The sequence below is a fragment of the Oryzias latipes genome, chromosome 3 (assembly GCF_053564925.1).
Source record: "Oryzias latipes strain Hd-rR chromosome 3, Olatipes_Hd-rR_3.1".
Lineage (NCBI taxonomy): Eukaryota > Metazoa > Chordata > Actinopteri > Beloniformes > Adrianichthyidae > Oryzias > Oryzias latipes.
The window spans coordinates 34,959,094-34,978,099 of NC_136239.1; the positions used below are offsets into that span (position 1 = coordinate 34,959,094).

The following is a 19,006-nucleotide window of genomic DNA, read 5'->3' on the forward strand; positions in this document are numbered from 1 at the left end:
CTAACTTCCGGTCAAGCTGTGAAAGGTTATGGCGCAGTACTACAAACTGTCGCTAGGGGGCAGTAGCAAACTTTAATGCTGTCAATGCTGACGTCATCCTCTCACAACTGTCTGTCAATGGCGATGTAAACATTGGTTTCATGTGCTCTTTAATTGGCTAAAAGGGTAAGTGTTTGTTTTTTATTTTTAACTGTGCTGCTATAGGTACACGAAGAATGCACATTTATTTCGGAGTTAGGCTTTGGGTGATAGAAAAAAGCGGAATTTTCTTGCAGACTCATAGAACAGAAAATACTGTTTAGCTAGCTAAAACTTGGTTAGCTAGCACCGTTTGATTGAGTCATATTTATGTAAAAACGGTTATGTCTTGTCAGTGAATATTAGAAAGTTATTCGTGAGCTCGTTTTAATTGTGCTTGTGTTTTCGGGATTCAGTAATCTGGTTGGATAGTAGCTATTCTTGCTTAGATTATGATTATGTGTGAGAAGATTAACTCTGTAGCCTCTGTAAGTTATTAATTACTGAGTAGTTAATAATTTTAAAAAAATAGCTACTTTTTTTTCTTTTAATGATTTTTTTTGTTGGGGAATATACTAGCGTGAAATTTTACGTGTGACTACTAGGGAACCTCCCCACCTCTGACCCATGAAAGGTCGCAGCTCTGAGCCCCTCACCGTTCAAAGCAGCACATCTGTCTGGTTTGGTCGTTCAAATGCTGCTGTGTCAGCATGGCTTCAACATCAAGTTTTGCCCCCCCAAAGCTGGCGGACTTCATCCTGACAGAGAGGCTGGGCAGTGGCACATATGCTACGGTCTACAAAGCTTATAGGAAAGTAAGTAAATGAGATGCAAGAGAAAATTCAGAAAAAAAATCAAATTTGCTACTGTTTGTTCTTAGGAAACAGTCCTGAAACTCATGTACTGACTTTACTCTGTTGTGTATATATAATAGTGAAAATGAAATTTTTACTGCCCATTGTGCTGGGTAACAATGTATGTGAAAAGCTTAAAAGCAGTAGATGTAATTAACTTACTAGGTTTTCTTAAAGTAATTTATTAAAGCACAAAAGTGTTGTGTAGTCTGCCTCAGTCTGGTTCTCTTATAACATCTTCTTCTGCTTAACCTAATTGATAAACTTTGTATTCATTTAAATATTATTTGAACAGAGACTGTGAACATTAATGAACATTTCTGTAAATGTGCCAGTGCTGGCTCCAAAGCTGATTTTCAGCTGTAGTCCCTGGGAAAGTTGTAGGTTTGCCAACAACAAACACCAAAAATACATAAAACCGACTATAAAAATGACTAATAATTCAAAATCCAGTGAGAGTTGAAGCTAAAATAGTGGTCTCTACAGAGTTCATCAAAAATGACATGTCAGTTGATAAATTAACAATTTAAACAGTCAAATTGTGACATACATCCAACACTGATGCAAAACAGTATTAGCCAAATTTTACATTGCTTTTTAAATGTATTAAACGTTGGACACTCTCTTAGGATCCAGGGGTAAACTGTTCCATATGTTACAGCGCTTAACAGAGAGAAAAGATGGTCCAAATTTGGTACATCTGTAGGGCACCACACATTTACCCCTGGCTACAGACAGGATTTCAACTTGAGATAGATAGATAGATAGATAGATAGATAGATAGATAGATAGATAGATAGATAGATAGATAGATAGATAGATAGATAGATAGATAGATAGATAGATAGATAGATAGATAGATAGATAGATAGATAGATAGATAGATAGAGAGATGGATGTGCAAAATCCGCATGGAGGTGGGAAAGTGTTGACAAGTTTACACAGGATAAATACTCAAATAAGCAGATATACAAATACATGTATACATAAACATATACATACATGTGCTGTGGCATATATTCCTTTAATGGAGCAGGTGCAAGTCCATGAAGGATTTTATATATTGTACATTCAAATTTAAAGTGTTTATGATGATCAAAATAAAAAAAAAGTAAGTTTCCAGGATAAAACTGTGGTAAAATGAAATATCCAACGATGACATTGAACAAGCACCATAATTAGAATAATTAACACACATTTATAAAAAAACAGCCTTTGCTTAATCACTAAAATATTTAACCTTTTTTTCTTAATTCAAAATATAACATTATAATTTACATATTTTGGGAGTGTAAAGCTCATATACGTCACTATTTATATCTGTTATGCCTGTAATTATTTACAATGTACTTTGCATAAATTATATTAAATTAGACGATAATATGTACAACAAGAATACAATTAAACCTTACTAATAGTAACATGTCATTAACAGTGTTAAACATAACCAATATTCAAAAAAGGCTCTCAGACAGAAGATTGTAATGAGTATTTTCTTGAGAAAACAAAGTGTGCTTTTCTAAATTTAACATCTAAATAAGTTTAGAAAATGTGATTAAAATGTTGAACTTTGTCTGAAACTCTGTCTAACATCCAGCGCTTCACCATATCACAAACTATTCTTTTTGTGTTCAATCATTTACTCTAATACTAAATGTTTAATTTAACAAGAAAACAGCTTTATTAGATTTAGGCAGCAAAACGTAAAACAAACCAAATTACATGAAGTTACTGTTAAAAAACAAAAAGAGTGTGACGTCTAAAGACAGGTGTCAGAATCCAGCATCACTTACAGTGTCAGAATGGAGGTCAGCTCTAACTTCCTGCCACAGGCTTAATGTCCTCCATGATGGCGTTGTTGCAGGGGAACAGTCGGGAGGTGGTGGCAGTGAAGGTGGTCGCGAAGAAGACTCTAAATAAGGCCTCCACAGAAAACCTGTTGACAGAAATCGAAATCCTGAAAACTGTGCGTCATCCTCATATTGTCCAGCTGAAGGACTTCCAGGTAACTTTGCACCTTTATTTCTACTTGTATTATTTCACTTTGCACATGTAAATAAAGAATATTCTGTAAATACATGTTCTCTTAAATCAGATCAATTAAATGACCCCAGTTTGAACTGTTAAACTAGATAAAAGCATTGCTAACCTCAAATAAAAAAACAACAACAGCTAAACAGATTTTTTTCCTTTTTACAAAGTAATACATCCTGCATATGTAAATAGATATCATTCTAAGAGGATTTTTTTCACATTTGACTCTGTATGTTTATGTCAGGTGAGGAAATAGTCTAAATCTTTAACTTTTGAATCCTTTAATGCCTTTTTTGAACCTAAAAGGGTCCAAATGTTTAATCATTCATGGAAGGTCAGACTATGCCTCTCAGAGACTTGTCAGCATCTTGAAAAAAATTCAGGTTATACTCAAGTACCGTACTATAATTAATGTACTGAATGCAACTTCTAATGGAGCACTTGATCCTTTAGCCATCATCACAAAAAAAATCGTCTCATTTGTCTCAAACGGTATGAGTATTGGGATAAGTATCGGTATGAGTATCTTCAAACAAGCTGTTGAAAACCAGAAAAGCTCTGGTCTTGTTACTGAAGCACTGAGCGTGTTTTTTCAGTGGGACGCTGACAACATTTACCTGATCCTGGAATGGTGCTCTGGAGGGGATCTCTCCCGCTTTATTCGCAGCCGCAGGATTTTACCTGAGATTGTGGCCAGGCGGTTTCTGCAGCAGATTGGTGAGTCATTCATCCTGGTGTGACGGACCCATGAAACATTTGTGGTTTTACTACTGCTTGAAAAAAAACAACATTGAAGCATTCCTGCATTGCATGTCCATTTTTTTCTTCCAACATTGATATGTTTCTATTCACTAAAGTAAAAAACATTTTTCTGACATCACCACCACAGTTCCTACTAGGGAGTTAACCACATTTTCACAGATGAAAACAATCTCTTGAATTCTTTGTTAAAAAAGCTGTTTTATATAAAATTACCTCACACGTTTGTGCTTTTTCATGGGATTTAATGGGATATATGCATGGGATATATATAGCATGTTTTTCATTTTTATTTGAGCGATCCAGTCAAATGGCTTTTATAAAATATTTTGCTAAAAGCACCAAAAGGGTGATGTTTGACTAATCCTTGTTGGTACTTCCAAGTGTTTGATACGGTATGTTTGATTGCATGCAGTTAATACAAATCGGTACATAGCTGAAGATGCGGCAATATTGAAGGTTTTTTAATGAAAATATGAGCAAATCTTAGCTGTTTTTGTTGTCTTTGTTAAGTCTTTGTGTGTGTGTTCACAGCCTGTGCCCTCCAGTTTCTTCATGAGAGAAACATCTCGCATTTGGATTTGAAGCCTCAAAATATTCTATTGAGCGGCTGTGTCCTTAAACTAGCAGGTAAACTCACCCCAATTCTCTCAAGAGCCCCCAAAAAACAAAACAAACAAATAACACAAAGAGAAACCATATATCGGAAGCTTTTATCTCTTTATTCTTTGTTTCTTTGCTGTTTCACTGACTGCAGTGTTTGCACAGGTTTTTTGAAAGCCATTGTTTTATGTACCCAATTTTATTTTTGCATTTCCTTTTTTATTGTTATTTGTCTACGTGTTTGCACCAGAGTCTGAGAGGACAGTAATTTCATCTGTGTTGTATGTTCAAATACATTGTACATTTGACAACAAATAGATCTCAAAAATCAATGTTCAGCTTGTGCTAACATCTAATCTGAAGGTGTTCAAGTCTATCTGACTGTGCAGCTTCAATCTGCACATCGTCTTCTAAACATGTCAGTTACTTGGGCTTTGTTATCCAGGAGCTTTCCTAGGATTTAACCGCCATCTCTGGGAGTGAGGGAAGGTGTTGTTTTTACATTTTGCTTTGCCCTCAGATTTTGGTTTTGCCCAGTACATGTCACCGTGGGATGAGAAGAGCGTCCTCAGAGGCTCTCCTCTGTACATGGCTCCCGAGATGGTGTGTCGCCGGCAGTACGACTCCCGAGTGGATCTCTGGTCCGTGGGAGTCATTCTTTACGGTGAGGAGTGGCATTCTGGTCTTTTTGTCTTGGGCTCGGGGGATTATTTCAGCGTGATTTTACGCTCCGCTTCAAATTCTGGCCATTTGTAAATACTCGGCATGTGATGGAATGAAGTGGGTTTCTGTGTTCAGCCTGCTGGAAATTGTCTTGCGCCGTGAAGTGTGACTCCCCTTTAATGGGGAGTAACAACTCTGTGACATTTCTGCTTTTTTAACATTGAAACTAATCAGTCAGGTGGACCTGCAGGCTGAGGAGGGTCTAACACATGTGTAGCATTAATCAAATAGAAGGTAAAAGGCCGGTTTTTGAGTTAACAACACAGTAATGTTGAAGTAGCTCACTGTGCTGTGAGGAGGGCAATCATCTAACAATAAACTGGAGTTCTTAGTCAGAATGAGCTAAGTTAAAATGCCAAAGAATTACACTCCACAGTAATAATGGTTCTATTTTCTCTAAAACTCCACCCAGGATCAAAACATTAGAACATTGGAACTTTTTTCAAAGAATTTTTTTTAGAATTAAAAAAATATAATAATATTGGTTAAAATAGAGGAACTCATTCAAATGAAAGCTTGTTAAAATAAAGAAGTAGACAGAGAACAGTAATTATTGTCGTTATTAACCTTTTAAGTGTATTTTAGAGTTATTTATTATCTATCAACTATGGTAATAAGGGGATTTCCCCTTTGTGGAATCAAAAAAGTTCTATTCTATTCTAATAAACATAAATATTAGATTAATTTTAGAAATATTAGACATGCTCTTTTTGAGCTCTTGATTGGAATAAACGCCATTTATTATTCTGTTCAGTTAATCCAACAGCACCAACATTTAACATAAAAAAGATCCAAATATGTATTTCGGTATTCTCTGCAACGACTGGAAACTGAATCAGGTAAAAATATGCAGGCTATTTTAAAAATCAATACAATAACAAGATATGAATGAATTTGACCTGAAGGCAGAATAGTACTTGTCTGAAGCTGTGACTGGATTGTTTGTTTTTTTTTCCCTTAAAATAATAAAATTATTTAGCTTTGTGATTTAAAAAAGCTTAGTTTATGAAGGCATGTGCCATTCAGTAAAAAGGTAATTTTTTTTAGAAAACTATCTTAAAATGTTTCTTAAAATGAATGCAAATATTTTTTTGCTCTTGTATAAAGTATTTTCCTATGGCGTAGTTTATTGGATTGTTTATACGCCTTAATTTTTTAAACTTCTGTTAAATTAAATCTGACGGGCAGCAAACAATCGATTCCATTCACGTCACTGAAACTCTGTTAATTGTGTTTAGAACATGTTTCTGTCTGCTGTTTAGATTAATAAAGTAAACTTCTGATGCCTTTTGAAAGTGAGGAGACAAAGTTTAATAAAAAAAAAGATAGGAACAGCCACCTATGGTTTTTGCTAAAGTAAATTGTTTATTTAATTGATTTTGGCTGATAATAAATTGATCCAAATGAAGAAGTTATCCTTTTGAACAGCTGTTTTGTGTGCTAACAGAGGCTCTGTTTGGACGCGCTCCGTTTGCATCAAAGTCCTTCGCCGAGTTGGAAGAGAAGATCAGGAGTGACCAGCCTGTTGAGGTGACGCATGTTTCAAAAATGTGTTTCAGAAAAGTTTTTTAATTTGATATCAAACATGAATGGTAAGCAAATAGAAAAGGCTAAAGCATGTTTATTACAGCTGCAGTTTGCTGACATTAAATACGTTCCTTAAAACCTTTTTATTCTCATTATATCATCAGAACCTTTTCCACCACTAAAACACATTTCCTTTTTTTCTTTTCTGGTGTTTTCTATTAAACCACTAGGTGGCCTTTTGTTCCACCCCAGCAGAGCTAACAGTGACTGATGTTTTTTTTTACATAATTTATCCAACAACAAAGATGTAAACAAATCTAGCTGTTTGTTATTTAGGATTTTCAAAATCGATTTGAAGTGTTTTAAACTAGTTGTAGTTCTGTAACAAATCAAAGCTGATTAATGGAATTTCTATCCCAAAGTTTTCAATATTTTTTGTAAAAAGTGACATTTCATGACAAATGATGTTTTATTTCTTGCTGCTTACCAAAGCCACAGTTACTAGTCGGTCTAGTTGTTCTCTAGATAATAGCCCTCTTTAAAACAGTTGAACTCCTGTCTCAGGCTTTAAGACTCAGACGTCATTAGCGCACATTTAAAGGTCATCTTCTCACAGAAAGCAGTAATGCAAGACTGGAGGGTTCTGCAGCAACAATGTGCCGTCCTCTTTCCTGCTGAAGTGCCCTGCAGATCGGTTTCAGCGTAATGAGGTTGTGTTTTTTGTATCAGCTACCTCCCGGGGCCAAGGTATCCAAGGACTGCAGGGATCTGCTGTTGCGGCTTTTGGAGAGAAATCCAGATGCCCGGATCACATTTGCAGAGTTCTTCACCCACCCTTTTGTGGATATGGAGCACATGCCAAGTGCAGACAGTATCGAGAAAGCAGTAAGGAGATAAGCGTTTAAAAGAAAGAAGTTGAAGACAGTTTGGAGGGACTGACGGCACACGTGTTAGCGTTTCAGTGCACATGTGTGCCGATGTGAATAATCAGTGAATATTTGTGCTTTTTCAGAAGGAGCTGGTGCTGCAGGCGGTTCAGAAAGACCAGGAGGGAGAGAGGTCTTCTGCTCTGTCTCTTTACTGTAGTGCCCTTGAGCACTTTGTCCCCGCTATCCACTGTAAGAGCAGAAATCCTTTCTTGTATTCTGTCTGTGCTTTGTTTGTTCCAGCATAATAAACTGCCAAAGAAAAAGGACTTAATATAAAACTGAAATGTCTCGTTGCTTCCAGATGAAACAGACCGACAGCGTAAAGAAGCCCTGAGGCAGAAGGTCTGCTTTTATTCACAGTTAGATTACTTTTTTTATCAGTTGATTTTTTGTTTTTTTTACTTCACCGGCACTCAGCTGGGCCAGAACTTTTTCATGGACAGCATACACTCTGCATGGAGAGCATTTGAAGTGTACTGCTGCTGTAATAACTTATTGTAACGGCTTTCCACAGGTCAAACAGTACGTTTCCAGAGCCGAGGAGCTCAAAGCTCTGCTAGCTTCAGACAACAAACGAAGCTTCGAAGAGGCCCGAAGTGCCAGAGATGTTCTCCGAGGTAAAGAGAGAGACGGACTGCTGACACTAATCTACTTCAATGTTTGCTTCTTTATGCCAGTTTATTGTGTTTTTCTTTTAGTAAGACTTCTCTTTTATTGCTTTCTTGTCATTAGTTTCTTCTTTGGTGCTTTCAATCATTTAAAAACCAAAACCCTCGTTTTTTTCTATCTCTCAAAAACTGCTCAGAACTCAAGTCAGAGCTCAAGGTGTTGATTTAACCTCTAAAATCTTACAATAAAATTCCATCAGATGCATCAGCAGGGCTGGAAAGCATCAGCAAGTCTCTAGAGATCTTCAGTCCAAAACCGTTTTCTCTGCTTTGTAGTATCACAACTATTGTTGTCTGCGTTGAAGAAGAACTGCTAAAATGTGCTTCTGATTAACTTTTAACGATATAAGGACTAAACATTAAATAAGTTCTAACACTGTAAAGTCTTAGATGTTTAAAAAACAGTGTGGTCTTGAGATTTGAAGTATAAATTCTTGATTTCTTGATTGATGGATGCACCTTTTAGTAGTTTTAAATTTGTTTTTAATTACTATATAATTCACTTTTTATTAGTTGCAAATTAACTCCCGATCGTTTATTTGGTTTGTTTTTATAATGAACGATTATCTGAGCTAAGAGCACTTAACATTTTGTTTGTCTACATATCTAAACGCCTGTTTTTTTTTTGTTTTACCTCTGCAGAAATGTCTCAAGACCATCCACGACTGGTCGCTGCCTTGAATATGGCCTCTACAGCTATCGCTAAGGTTAGACATGTTTACAGCTAGAAGAATGAACATTATTATTGTTCATTTAGTAAAAACATCAACTTGAAATGGAAACTTTTGTGCACCCATCGTTATACCATCACCAATTTCCACAAGGTATTTGTTTGTCAGCTAAAACTTTTGGGTATCAACAAAAAAATGCATATCGGTAACTTGCTGGACTGGATTTAACCAAAGATCTCATGATCCAAGAGAAAAGTCTATTTGGCAAAATGAACGCATTCTGTTCAGGAAACACAACACAGGGGAGATTGATGGACAATGCACTACAACCAATCAGGACACAGCACAAAATACGCTGCAAAAAAAAATGAACAAATAAAATTGCAGTAAAAACACGAAAAATGATGAGGAACGACTATATTGATGTATCTTTTAGGTTCAGTTGATGGCCCTGCTAACAGGCTTTTGACATTCTCTTGTAGGAGGAGAGTCGATCAGATGATTGTGAGGCACTGGACATGTACCAGCAATGCTTAGGAGAGCTTTTGTTGGCGCTTGCAGGTATGATATGCAAAATCTGTAGAAAGAAATATTTTTTAGTAACCAAGAAGGCCTCTGAGCTTCAGTACGTCTGAGCATTTTTTCATATTTTCTTTCAAAGTCGTCTTTAATGTTCCATTAAAACTCTCATCTTTCTCGGGTGCAACAGCAACTGCTTTTATTTAATACACCGAAACACAATATTTATGCCGTTTTAATCAGCTACTTTTCAGAATAAAGAAAAGAGAAGATACGAAAGAAAAGAGCTTAGACTAGAACAAAAAAGCCTTGAAATGGGAGCAACTGCATGCAATAACTTGGTGTTTATTTCTATCCCCACAAGTTATGAATAAAAGAACCACATCCCATGAAAAGGTGTAATAAATAACAGATCTTCTGGGTTTTTTTTTCATCATGTTCACACTTTCTGTATCATGAGTCTGCAGGATGCTTGTGTAGATTTCTAGACAACTGGAAGACTGAGAGGATTACACAGGATCTTAAAAACTATGTTTAGTGCACTATGAACAGAGTAGAGCAGATCCTCTGATAGTTAAAAGTAGATTGCAGTCAAAACAAAGAGACTCTGAAATCTGAGATCATTTTAGCAAGTGAAACGGAGGAGATGAGATATAGAGCGAGATGGATATAAACAAAAAAGGTACTTAAGGAGTGAAGAAGAGGAGCTGGCGAAGCAGGGGTGGGTGAGGAGATGGATAGATGAATAACAGAGAACACTCTGAGGCCTGGCGTCCATTAGACCGGGTCCATGAGCTCATGTGGAAGATCAGTCTAATGGAAGAGGTGGGCTTCCAGGATCCAGATGTGGCTTTGAGCTGGGATGAGACCCGGTGCCAGCAACCCTGTGTGTGGTATGGAAGTCCTGCCATCTGCTTCCAATCCACACACCAAACTTTGTGTTTGTTTTTAAACACAGGAGAGAAATAAAAACAATTACCTCTCTAATGGACATGAGGGTTGGTTGTCTTGCTCCTTGCCCTAGCTGAGGGGATCGGTGAACAGTATGTAAGAGGTTTTTTTTTGTGTGTGTCGCATTAAGAACAGATCGAGGGTCCCGTGGAGTTTCTGCCGTCAGGGAGTCTTGTTGTGTGGCGTGGCAGATACGACCACAGGGATTGTTGGGAGAAAACATTGGTTCTTTGTTTAGCCTGAAGCTTTTGTTGCAAAGTTTCCCAGTGAGCCTCCCCACCACAGAGCCCTCCTCCTCCTCCTCTTTTTCCTCCCTCTGTCACTCTGCCCTCCAGAAAGACTGACTGTGAAAACAATGCTTACATTACAACCATTTCCACTTTTCAGCCCCCCCCGCCCCAGCGAACACGCAAGCAAAAAGCCAATCTTGGCCTCATTTGAAACGGTGATGAAGAGCTCTCCCTTGCTCCAGTTCATTATTCTTGTGTTTTCTTTCTCTGTTGCGGTGCATCAGCGGAGCCGCAGGGCCGGAGAAAAGAGCTGCTGCACAGTGAGGTGAGTGGCTGACCAGAGGACAGTCTGAACATTACATCCAATGAGATGCATAGGCTAGAGGCGCCACGCTAGCTTGTTGCATACGCAAAGTTGGACGCCATATTGAATATGTCTAGATGCCTGTTTACTGCTGTGCTACAATTGCACAAACGGGGCTGGAAAAACAAGAATGTGACTTTTCACAGGTAAGTTATTACTGTCAGCTAAGAAAGGAGAACTTTTAGAAAACATTTATGGAAGATCTGAGTGAGTTTACTCAGAATTGTGAACGTTAAGGCGGATCTTCAGTCAATGATAGCTTTAGACTTTACACTATTTCCACGTTTTCTGCCAGGTCCACCTATCTTTTTTTGTTTATGAAGGATGACCTTGGTATTTCTATGTGTGTTCGACCTCAGATCAGACCAGACAACCTGCTGGTAAGCAGATTACTAAGCCGAGGAAAATAAACTAACCAGGATATTGTCAGTAGCGAAGAACCCAGCACAGAATCCCCGTTCGGCGGGCGGACAGGGACATGTGGCGTACAGAAAACCTGCCTGTCTGCCCGGTGTCGCATGGGTGCCTGAGGCCTTCTGTTAGAGACTCGATAAGCCCCACCAAGCCGCGTGCTTTAAGCCCCCAGAACTTGCCGCACCGGGGCAGTGGACTGCAGTGCTCACTATGTCCTCTCTAGCATCCGCGGGGCCACCCAGCCCGGTGCAACCTGGTCGCCCCAAGCGGGGACCGGCCCATATACAACGGGCGCTAGCAGTCTGCAGCGATGCCAAATTCACACCCAACCCATTTATAAACACAAACTGGTTTGTGTACATTTTAGTTTGTATGCATTGTGTTACTTTATAATAACATACTGGTATTTATTTATAGGAAGGTTTGAAATGTCATTCATCATTGCACTTTGTATATAAACATTAATACCATGACGTGGGTCTTATTTTTGTGATGAAAATTTTAAATCAGATTAAAATTAAGCCTTTTATGGTCATTTTACTGTGTCTGCTAAGCCGCGCCTCATTGTTTACTGACATGTCCTAATGGTGTCACTCTTTACGCATCTTGGACAATGGTAACAGGCTACCATGGCGTCTCTAGCAATATAACTCATCGATTTCATCACTCATGTCCAGTTTCTCTTTTGTGGTAAATGTCAACTTACATGTACAAATATATGTTTGCTTCCAGTATTCATTATTTTACTACAGACACTCAGAATATTCAAAATTTTCTAGTCAAATTATCTTGTTTCAGCTGATCTCCTAGTAATATTTAACTAAAACACAGTAGCTTGTTTTTAGAGCATTTTTTATACATATTGAATGTTTCCACATGTTTATTGTGTTAATTTGAATAGAAATGTAGCAAACCGTTTGAGTTTTTGCATTGTTTTTTTCAAAAACACAGTAAATAGAGTTGTGATTTATTCACATGCTTCCATACAGAGGTTGACCTGCACGGGTGCTGCTACTTTTTGGGTTGTCTCCTGCATCTTAAGCTACATTCACACCGCCCCTCGGCAATGCTCATTTAATTGTCCACTTTAAATGAAAAGTCTAAAAAAAACTCATGTATATTCAAGATTTGGGCTTTTGTGTTCAAAACTCGCATTCACACGTCGCTATGCAGGTTTCTGCGACTGTTTTCAGGCTCAACGTAAAAAAACATGCTGCCATTTTAAACCAAGTTAAAATGATAAAATTATAGTTTATAGGTTGACAAATAAATCGATATTTAATCAAGTTTCCTGAAATCACAAGTTGAAACTGCAGGATGGGAAAAACATGTGATTCCTTATTTTGTGGGGGATATCCCTCTCTTATTTTTATCAATTATGCTGAATAACATGCTCCATAATTCTTAAATACAAGAGGAAGCTACTGTTTACCTGTAGCTGCTTACTAAAACTGAGTATGCAGGGAGGAAGGGATCAGAAATCGAACAAGTAGCCAGCAAACAAATACCCTTTGTTGTGTCCTGTTGTACTGATGTAACAAAAAAGATTTCTGTCCTGTTTGGCTGCTGTAAATTGATTGTCATATGGTTGTCATTAATGTCTCAGTGTCTTTTCCTCATGTGCCATGTTTATTTAGACAATAAATCAATAACATACAACGGTGTTTCACTGACAAACCTCCAAGAAGGCTGCAAGGCAAGTACTAAGTAGTGGGCCTCCTAGACCTCCCTGTTTGAAGTTTTATGGGTGCTTGTCTTAAGTAAATTCAGACGTGGCTGTAATAATCTAAAGCAGCATAAGAATAGGGAGCTAAATTGAAAGCATGTGTGGATGTGAGAGCCCAAAACAGCCAACACATGCAGCCATGGCTGACCTCAACGTGTGTTCACATCTCTCAGGAGCCGCACTTTCTCCATTTGAAGTCATAATTCATCGTTCACAGACTGAACACGAGACGGAACTAAACCATTTGAATTCCCTGCCATGTGAATTTATAAATATTTCCCATGTGCTTAGCACGCTCATTAAGAAATCTATCGTACTGGAAAAGAGCTTATGATTTATGTCCGGTAGGTATGAAAAACAAGGGTTTGGATATTAAAGAACGTGTGGTCAATACGGTCACTAACTTCTAAACGAACATTATTAAGAGTTGTTGGTTCATTGTGAACTTCCTCTGTAGTGATACCATTGACTGCACAAGAGAACTGGGGCGAGTGGGTGTGATGTCACCCATAGAAAATGGCTTACTTCTGGTTCCAACCAAATAAAGTTAATTCAGTCGCCTTTTTTTTTTTTTCCAAAACAGTCGCCGCCATCCATCATCAGTAAGCGGCGATAGGTCTGAGTCGGTTTGAGTCAACATTTCTATGGGAGCCAAGCCTGTTAGGTGGGCACACCCGTTCCAGTTGAAAGCGGACTCAGGAGAATTTGTCAGTCAAAAGTTTCAAACCTTCGACGTGAGACCTCCTACTTTTATTGAGGCATCTGATTGGTCAGTTTATAGCTTGAAGGACTCAAACTACAGAAAAAAATATAATCAAAAACTAGAATTAACAAGAACATATTAATAAAAGGTAGCAGAGCAAGAATGGTTATTCTGACAAATATAGAGACTGAATAACAGCGGTTCAGGTCTGTGGGATTTTGGCTTCTTGGTTGGTACTTCCTGTTTGGAACACAATTGGGTCACTCAGTCCAGTTTTCATATACAGCCAATGAGGGTTGAGGTTGCAATTAGTGACCATACAGTATTTCGGTGTGCTTAGAGACTTGGTGGTCAGCATTGAAGGTGTTTACCGCGTGTCGGATACATGAGCTGTTATCACACGGACAGATTTTGACAAATGGATGTGGACGCCTGTCAAAGCATTCGTCTTGGTTTTTAAAACACTTGAACAGAAAACACACCAACTGTCGAGCCAAACTGTTATTTTCATCCAACAATATTAATTTAAATTGCCTGTTTGTCAACAGATAAAAACCCTCATGGCGAGAGCAGAGTACCTTAAAAAGCATATTAAGGTAAACCAAGATGCCACACCCTATTTCTGGGATGAAAAAAAAAGTAAAAAAGTGGTGGAAAACATTCAATTTAAGATGTTTTTATGCTTGCATTTCAGATGCAGGAGACTCAGCAGGATGTTTCTCTGGATCGGGAATCTTTCGCAGATTCTATCAGAAGCTGTGAGTTTTGCACAATTTCTTTGGCTTCAAGAGTGTTAATGTCTTATATTATTCCAAAAAGCAACAACACAAAGGTTTGGTTGAGGAAGGTGGTTGGGGGGTTGAGCTGATGCCGAGAGTTGCAATGAAATGTCCTTTCACTAAATGTTTTCCTCTAGTAAAACGCCAAGCATCCTCTGGGTCTGCCGGCCACCCTGCAGGGCGCGATACAGTTTCCGAGCGGTTCCGCGCTGCTCTGGGTCCTCTTAATAAAAATACTCTGTGAAAATGCAAACGCACTGCATACACACAAAACTGAATTTCTTGTGTGTTTTGGTGGGGGCTCAGCCGTTGTAAGATAACCAAAGCTCAGACAATATCCTGTTCCCAGCTGGAAATTTCTGGGGAATTATGAATTCAGAAAGAGGGATGGAGTTAGAGCACGAAAAGCTCCAGAGGCTGCTCAGCTTTCACGAAGAATGTAGCTTCTTATCCTGCTGCTGCTGTTTTAATAAGAAACACAAGCTAAAGTCAGCCATAGCAGCTGGCGCTGATCCATCAGCAGCTGTGCTAGATTAGATGGCAGCAGCACCTAAGCCTGTCTGGTGACCCTGGAAAATGCTGAGAGCCATCTCACTGAAGCTCCCATAAAACGCTTGTTTTTGGGCTTCTGTGTGTGGCATCCCAGACACAAGGCCTCTAAAAGAACTTTTTCCACATGAAGGAAGAACTTCATGCCAAGAAACAAACATGTCATAGATTATTCTATGAATAAAGAGGGGGAAAAAAGTAGCAACAAATACATACAAAAAGAGGGTCAATTTAATCATTCCAGGTCTGAATTTATTAAACAAAAACAATAACTACATCTTATTTTAACTTCTACTGTGAGATTTTATTGTTGTTTCACGTTTGTCCCTGAATAAGCAATGAGCAAGCAAAACCAGTGTAGCTTCTTAATCTTTAATACTGTCTTTTGGAGATTTAAACCACTCTTAAGGATGCACTTTAGTTTTATACAAATGATTTAAATCCGCTTTACAGACACATTCTGTTGCATGTGCATATTTTAGATGTGGCATCACCATATGTACCAATATTTTACATGGTAGCATCATAGAACAGGCAAAATCTTTAAGTCTATGATGTAAAGCATGAAGTATGTGAAAGATTTACTTCATTTTTGTTGGCATTCGCTGGGTTGAATTTCCCTTAACTTGTAAAAAGAAACATAAAAACTATTTTAGAACACTGGGGCATAACTTTTAAAAGTGTAATGATTAATCTTAACAACGATTTAATTCATATCATAATTCAAGATTCAAAGATATTCCTTTATTAGTCCCACGATGGGGAAATTTCCTTGTTGCGGCAGCAGTACAGGAACAGAGAGCGATATATAAAGAAAAAAGAAAAAACTGTGGAGTCAATATACACACATATATACACAATATACGCACATACATTTCCAAATAATTTCTGGTTCTTAGTGGCTATTGGTTCATTTTAAATTTACCTGACCTAAAATGTTTTTTTATCGATTTGAATAAAGAAATACTCAGATATGCAATTTTAAGCCTAATTGTCCTAATATTTATCTTCCATAATTAGAAAAATGCCACCAGAACATGTTAAAAATACTATCATCAGAGTGAGTCTTCAATGCTCTGATAATTAAATAAAATGTATTTTATAAAATTGTGTACATGTGGAAGGTGTATTAGTATTTAGACAAGTTTTGCAAAAGTCATTCTCCTAAAATAAATGTGACTTTTGTTACAGTCTTAGGATACATTGGGATTATCAAATGCACGTGTAATGTGATATGTATGGTATCGCCAGACTCTTTCAATACACACCGGAGTGACAATCGCTCGATCTCAAGGGATTGAGTAATGAAGGGAATGCAGAGGAACTAACATGGGTCGTCTCTGTTTTGTCAGCGTGCTGTGTACAGTGAGTTGGGAAGCCTCCAGGAAAAGTCTGGAAAGCCTGCAGCCTGTCGGTCAGCGTTCGGGCCGGACACAGAGTCTTCACCTCATCAGGCCGCTGCGGGTCCAAACCACACCGAGCTCTAACCAACTGAGTACACCGTCTGGGTGGGATTTTGCACTTGCCAGCCAAATGTGGCTACTGATTTGGCTGTTGCTGGACATTTTTTCTAGTAGATAAAACTGGCAGGTGAGGAACCTTGGTTTGTTTTTTTTCCATTAAAGAAGAAGAAAAAGAAAAAAAAGTTTCAAAGAAGGCGCTAAAAGTTGCTGTTGATTTTTGGATTATCTCTCCAGTTAATCTGAAAGTTCCCCGCTCTTTACTTTGAGTTGGTGGGACTACTTCCCCTCTATCCCCGCCTCCTGACATCCCATTGAAATGTAAATGCAGGGCAGCTTGGATGACAATAGCCCACTGTCATGGTAAACGCGACGACTGCTTTTCTTTTTAGAGAAACTCCCAGGCCAACTTTCAAATGTGAACAGCGGCAAACAAACCTGTACTGTAATGTGAAGGAAAGTCACAGCTGTTAAGAATATTTAAGCGTCTCAAATATTTTAGCCTGAGCCAAGATGTGAAGCCCCCCCCCCAACACTGCCTTTGCTGTGGGTCAGCCGCAGGCCCGCCCGCCATGCTCTCTCTCTCTGATGGAGTCCTCGCCGCCTCAGTGAGGGTAAGCTGGAGAGGTGCAGCCTTCGCCTTATTGACATTGGTCTGAAATGTTCTTAGGTTTGGCAGCAGTTCTTCGTTTGAGGGATACTCTAAGTTGTCGTCCAAAGCCTTCAGAAGCCGGCCTTTGTGAAACTGGAAAGCTCTCAGCATGCTGACTGCCGTACTGTACTGCTGCACGATGACACTGTCTGATTATCAAAGATGTAAATATCACACCTGGGAGCTTCGCTGTGTGGAATCTTAAAACAACTAAGGAAATACTTGAAAGTGACGCAGCGCCTGTTATAGAAACGTTCTCCTGAGCTTACACACACAGAGATGAATTTAAGGATAATTGCAATATTCAAATCGTGCACCATTGTCTGTCTTGTGTTCCAGCTTCTATAGATAATTAGGATGAACTTTGTTTTCCCCCTTTAGGTGCAACTGATTATCAAATAAAAGGGACAACAGTGCAAAAGATTTGAAAATGTATGATTTGTTGGTGTAAATAAAAAAATGTTCACAACATTTTAAAATACTTACGTTTGTGCTCTCTTTGTGTGTGTGATTATTTACGTCAACATAAATTGAGGATGACAAACGCTTTGGGGTTATCTGTTGTAAAACTATTTAAAATAGACTGAAATGCTTCGTTTACTGTATCTTACCTGTCCATTGGTCAAAACACTTGCTGCTGCGATGAAGACAATTTCATTAATTTTAGGTTCTATATTTCTTACATATAGAATGTTTGAAAACACTTACGTTTTTAGGATTTTTCAATAATATCTTACTTTGAAAGGGTGGGATGTTGTTTAAAATTAGGGAAAAATATTAATAAACTTTCAAATAACTGACTATATGTAGAAATGTGAAGGTTCATTAGTATTTTTCCCTATTTTTAGAATGTAGAAATCTATTTAGAAACAATTTAGAGTCTTTGTGAACACTTTGTGAAGAAGGATGTGTCAGTCTGTTTAGGAAGTTGCAAAGTGTGTCAGCTCCTCATCAGTTTTTTTTACACTTTTTTTGTTGTTGTAAAAACTGTTTTATGTAGTTTTGAAATCCTCTTATGTGTTTTTTGTTTGCATTTAACGTATTCTTGAGTCTACTAGTATACTTGGTCTACACTTAAAGTGAGGCAATACACTTGAAGTTAACTTTTTATATACTATCTATATATTGTAAGCTTAAAATTTTCAATTTTACCCTGAAGAAATATTTAAGTAGTGCCCCCTAAACGACAGGTACATGTTTTCTAGTATACTTGCAATACTTTTACCCAAATATACTTAAAGTCCCACTCTGATCATCTTTTGATCTATTGTTAAAGCGTTCCCAGTGGTCTTTTAATTATGATCATGCAGTTGTTAGGACAGAGCAGCAGACATTAATCGGAATTTCAGCTCTGAGTTGCTGGCGGGCCTGTTGTATGAAGATTCAAGATTCAAGAAGAACTTTATTAATCCCCGAAGGGAAATTTAGTTGCAGTAGCAGCACTAAGGAAAAGGGGGGGAGGGGGGGGGGGGGGAAAGACAAACACAGACACAAAAAATACAGAGAGTAGAACAGGACAAAAATTGAGTAAAATACAATTTGAAAAGTGTAGTCTGTGACTAGAAACTAGAATTTTCATGTACATCCGAGTCTGCCAGATGAGTTGTGGAGTCTAATGGCTGATGGCAGGAATGACTTCCTGTATCGTTCTCTGGCACAGCGAGGGTGTATGATCCTGCCACTGAAACTGCTTCTCAGGTTGTCCACCTCCCTGAAGAGGGGATGGGAAGGATTGTCCATGATGGTCCCCAGTTTAGCCAGTAGTCTGTCCCCAACCACCTCTTCCAGCTTGGCAGGCTTGAGGCCAATGACAGACCCTGCCTCCCTAATGAGTTTATTCAGTCTGTTGGCGTCCTTTGCTTTGATGCCAGCA

At 38.3% G+C, this 19,006-nt stretch overlaps 1 protein-coding gene across 3 annotated transcripts; it reads left to right on the top strand.

Moving 5' to 3' along the window:
• The first annotated feature begins 25 nt into the window (after positions 1-25).
• ulk3 (unc-51 like kinase 3) lies at positions 26-17,614 on the top strand. 3 transcript variants are annotated; one of them, XM_004067452.5, is made up of 17 exons: positions 26-165; positions 624-833; positions 2,737-2,877; positions 3,503-3,623; positions 4,200-4,295; positions 4,789-4,932; positions 6,439-6,521; positions 7,248-7,403; positions 7,531-7,636; positions 7,749-7,789; positions 7,962-8,064; positions 8,758-8,822; positions 9,269-9,347; positions 10,771-10,811; positions 14,242-14,289; positions 14,388-14,451; positions 16,374-17,614. In XM_004067452.5, exons 2-17 carry the CDS (start codon positions 729-731, stop codon positions 16,388-16,390), a joined length of 1,410 nt encoding a protein of 469 aa, XP_004067500.1. In that variant the 5' UTR covers positions 26-165; positions 624-728; the 3' UTR covers positions 16,391-17,614. The 3 variants fall into 3 exon arrangements, 2 of the variants coding, with proteins under 2 accessions (XP_004067500.1, XP_020556148.1); XR_013654931.1 differs by lacking the exon at positions 10,771-10,811; XM_020700489.3 differs by lacking the exons at positions 14,242-14,289; positions 14,388-14,451; positions 16,374-17,614 and adding an exon at positions 11,210-11,807.
• The last annotated feature ends 1,392 nt before the right edge of the window (positions 17,615-19,006 follow it).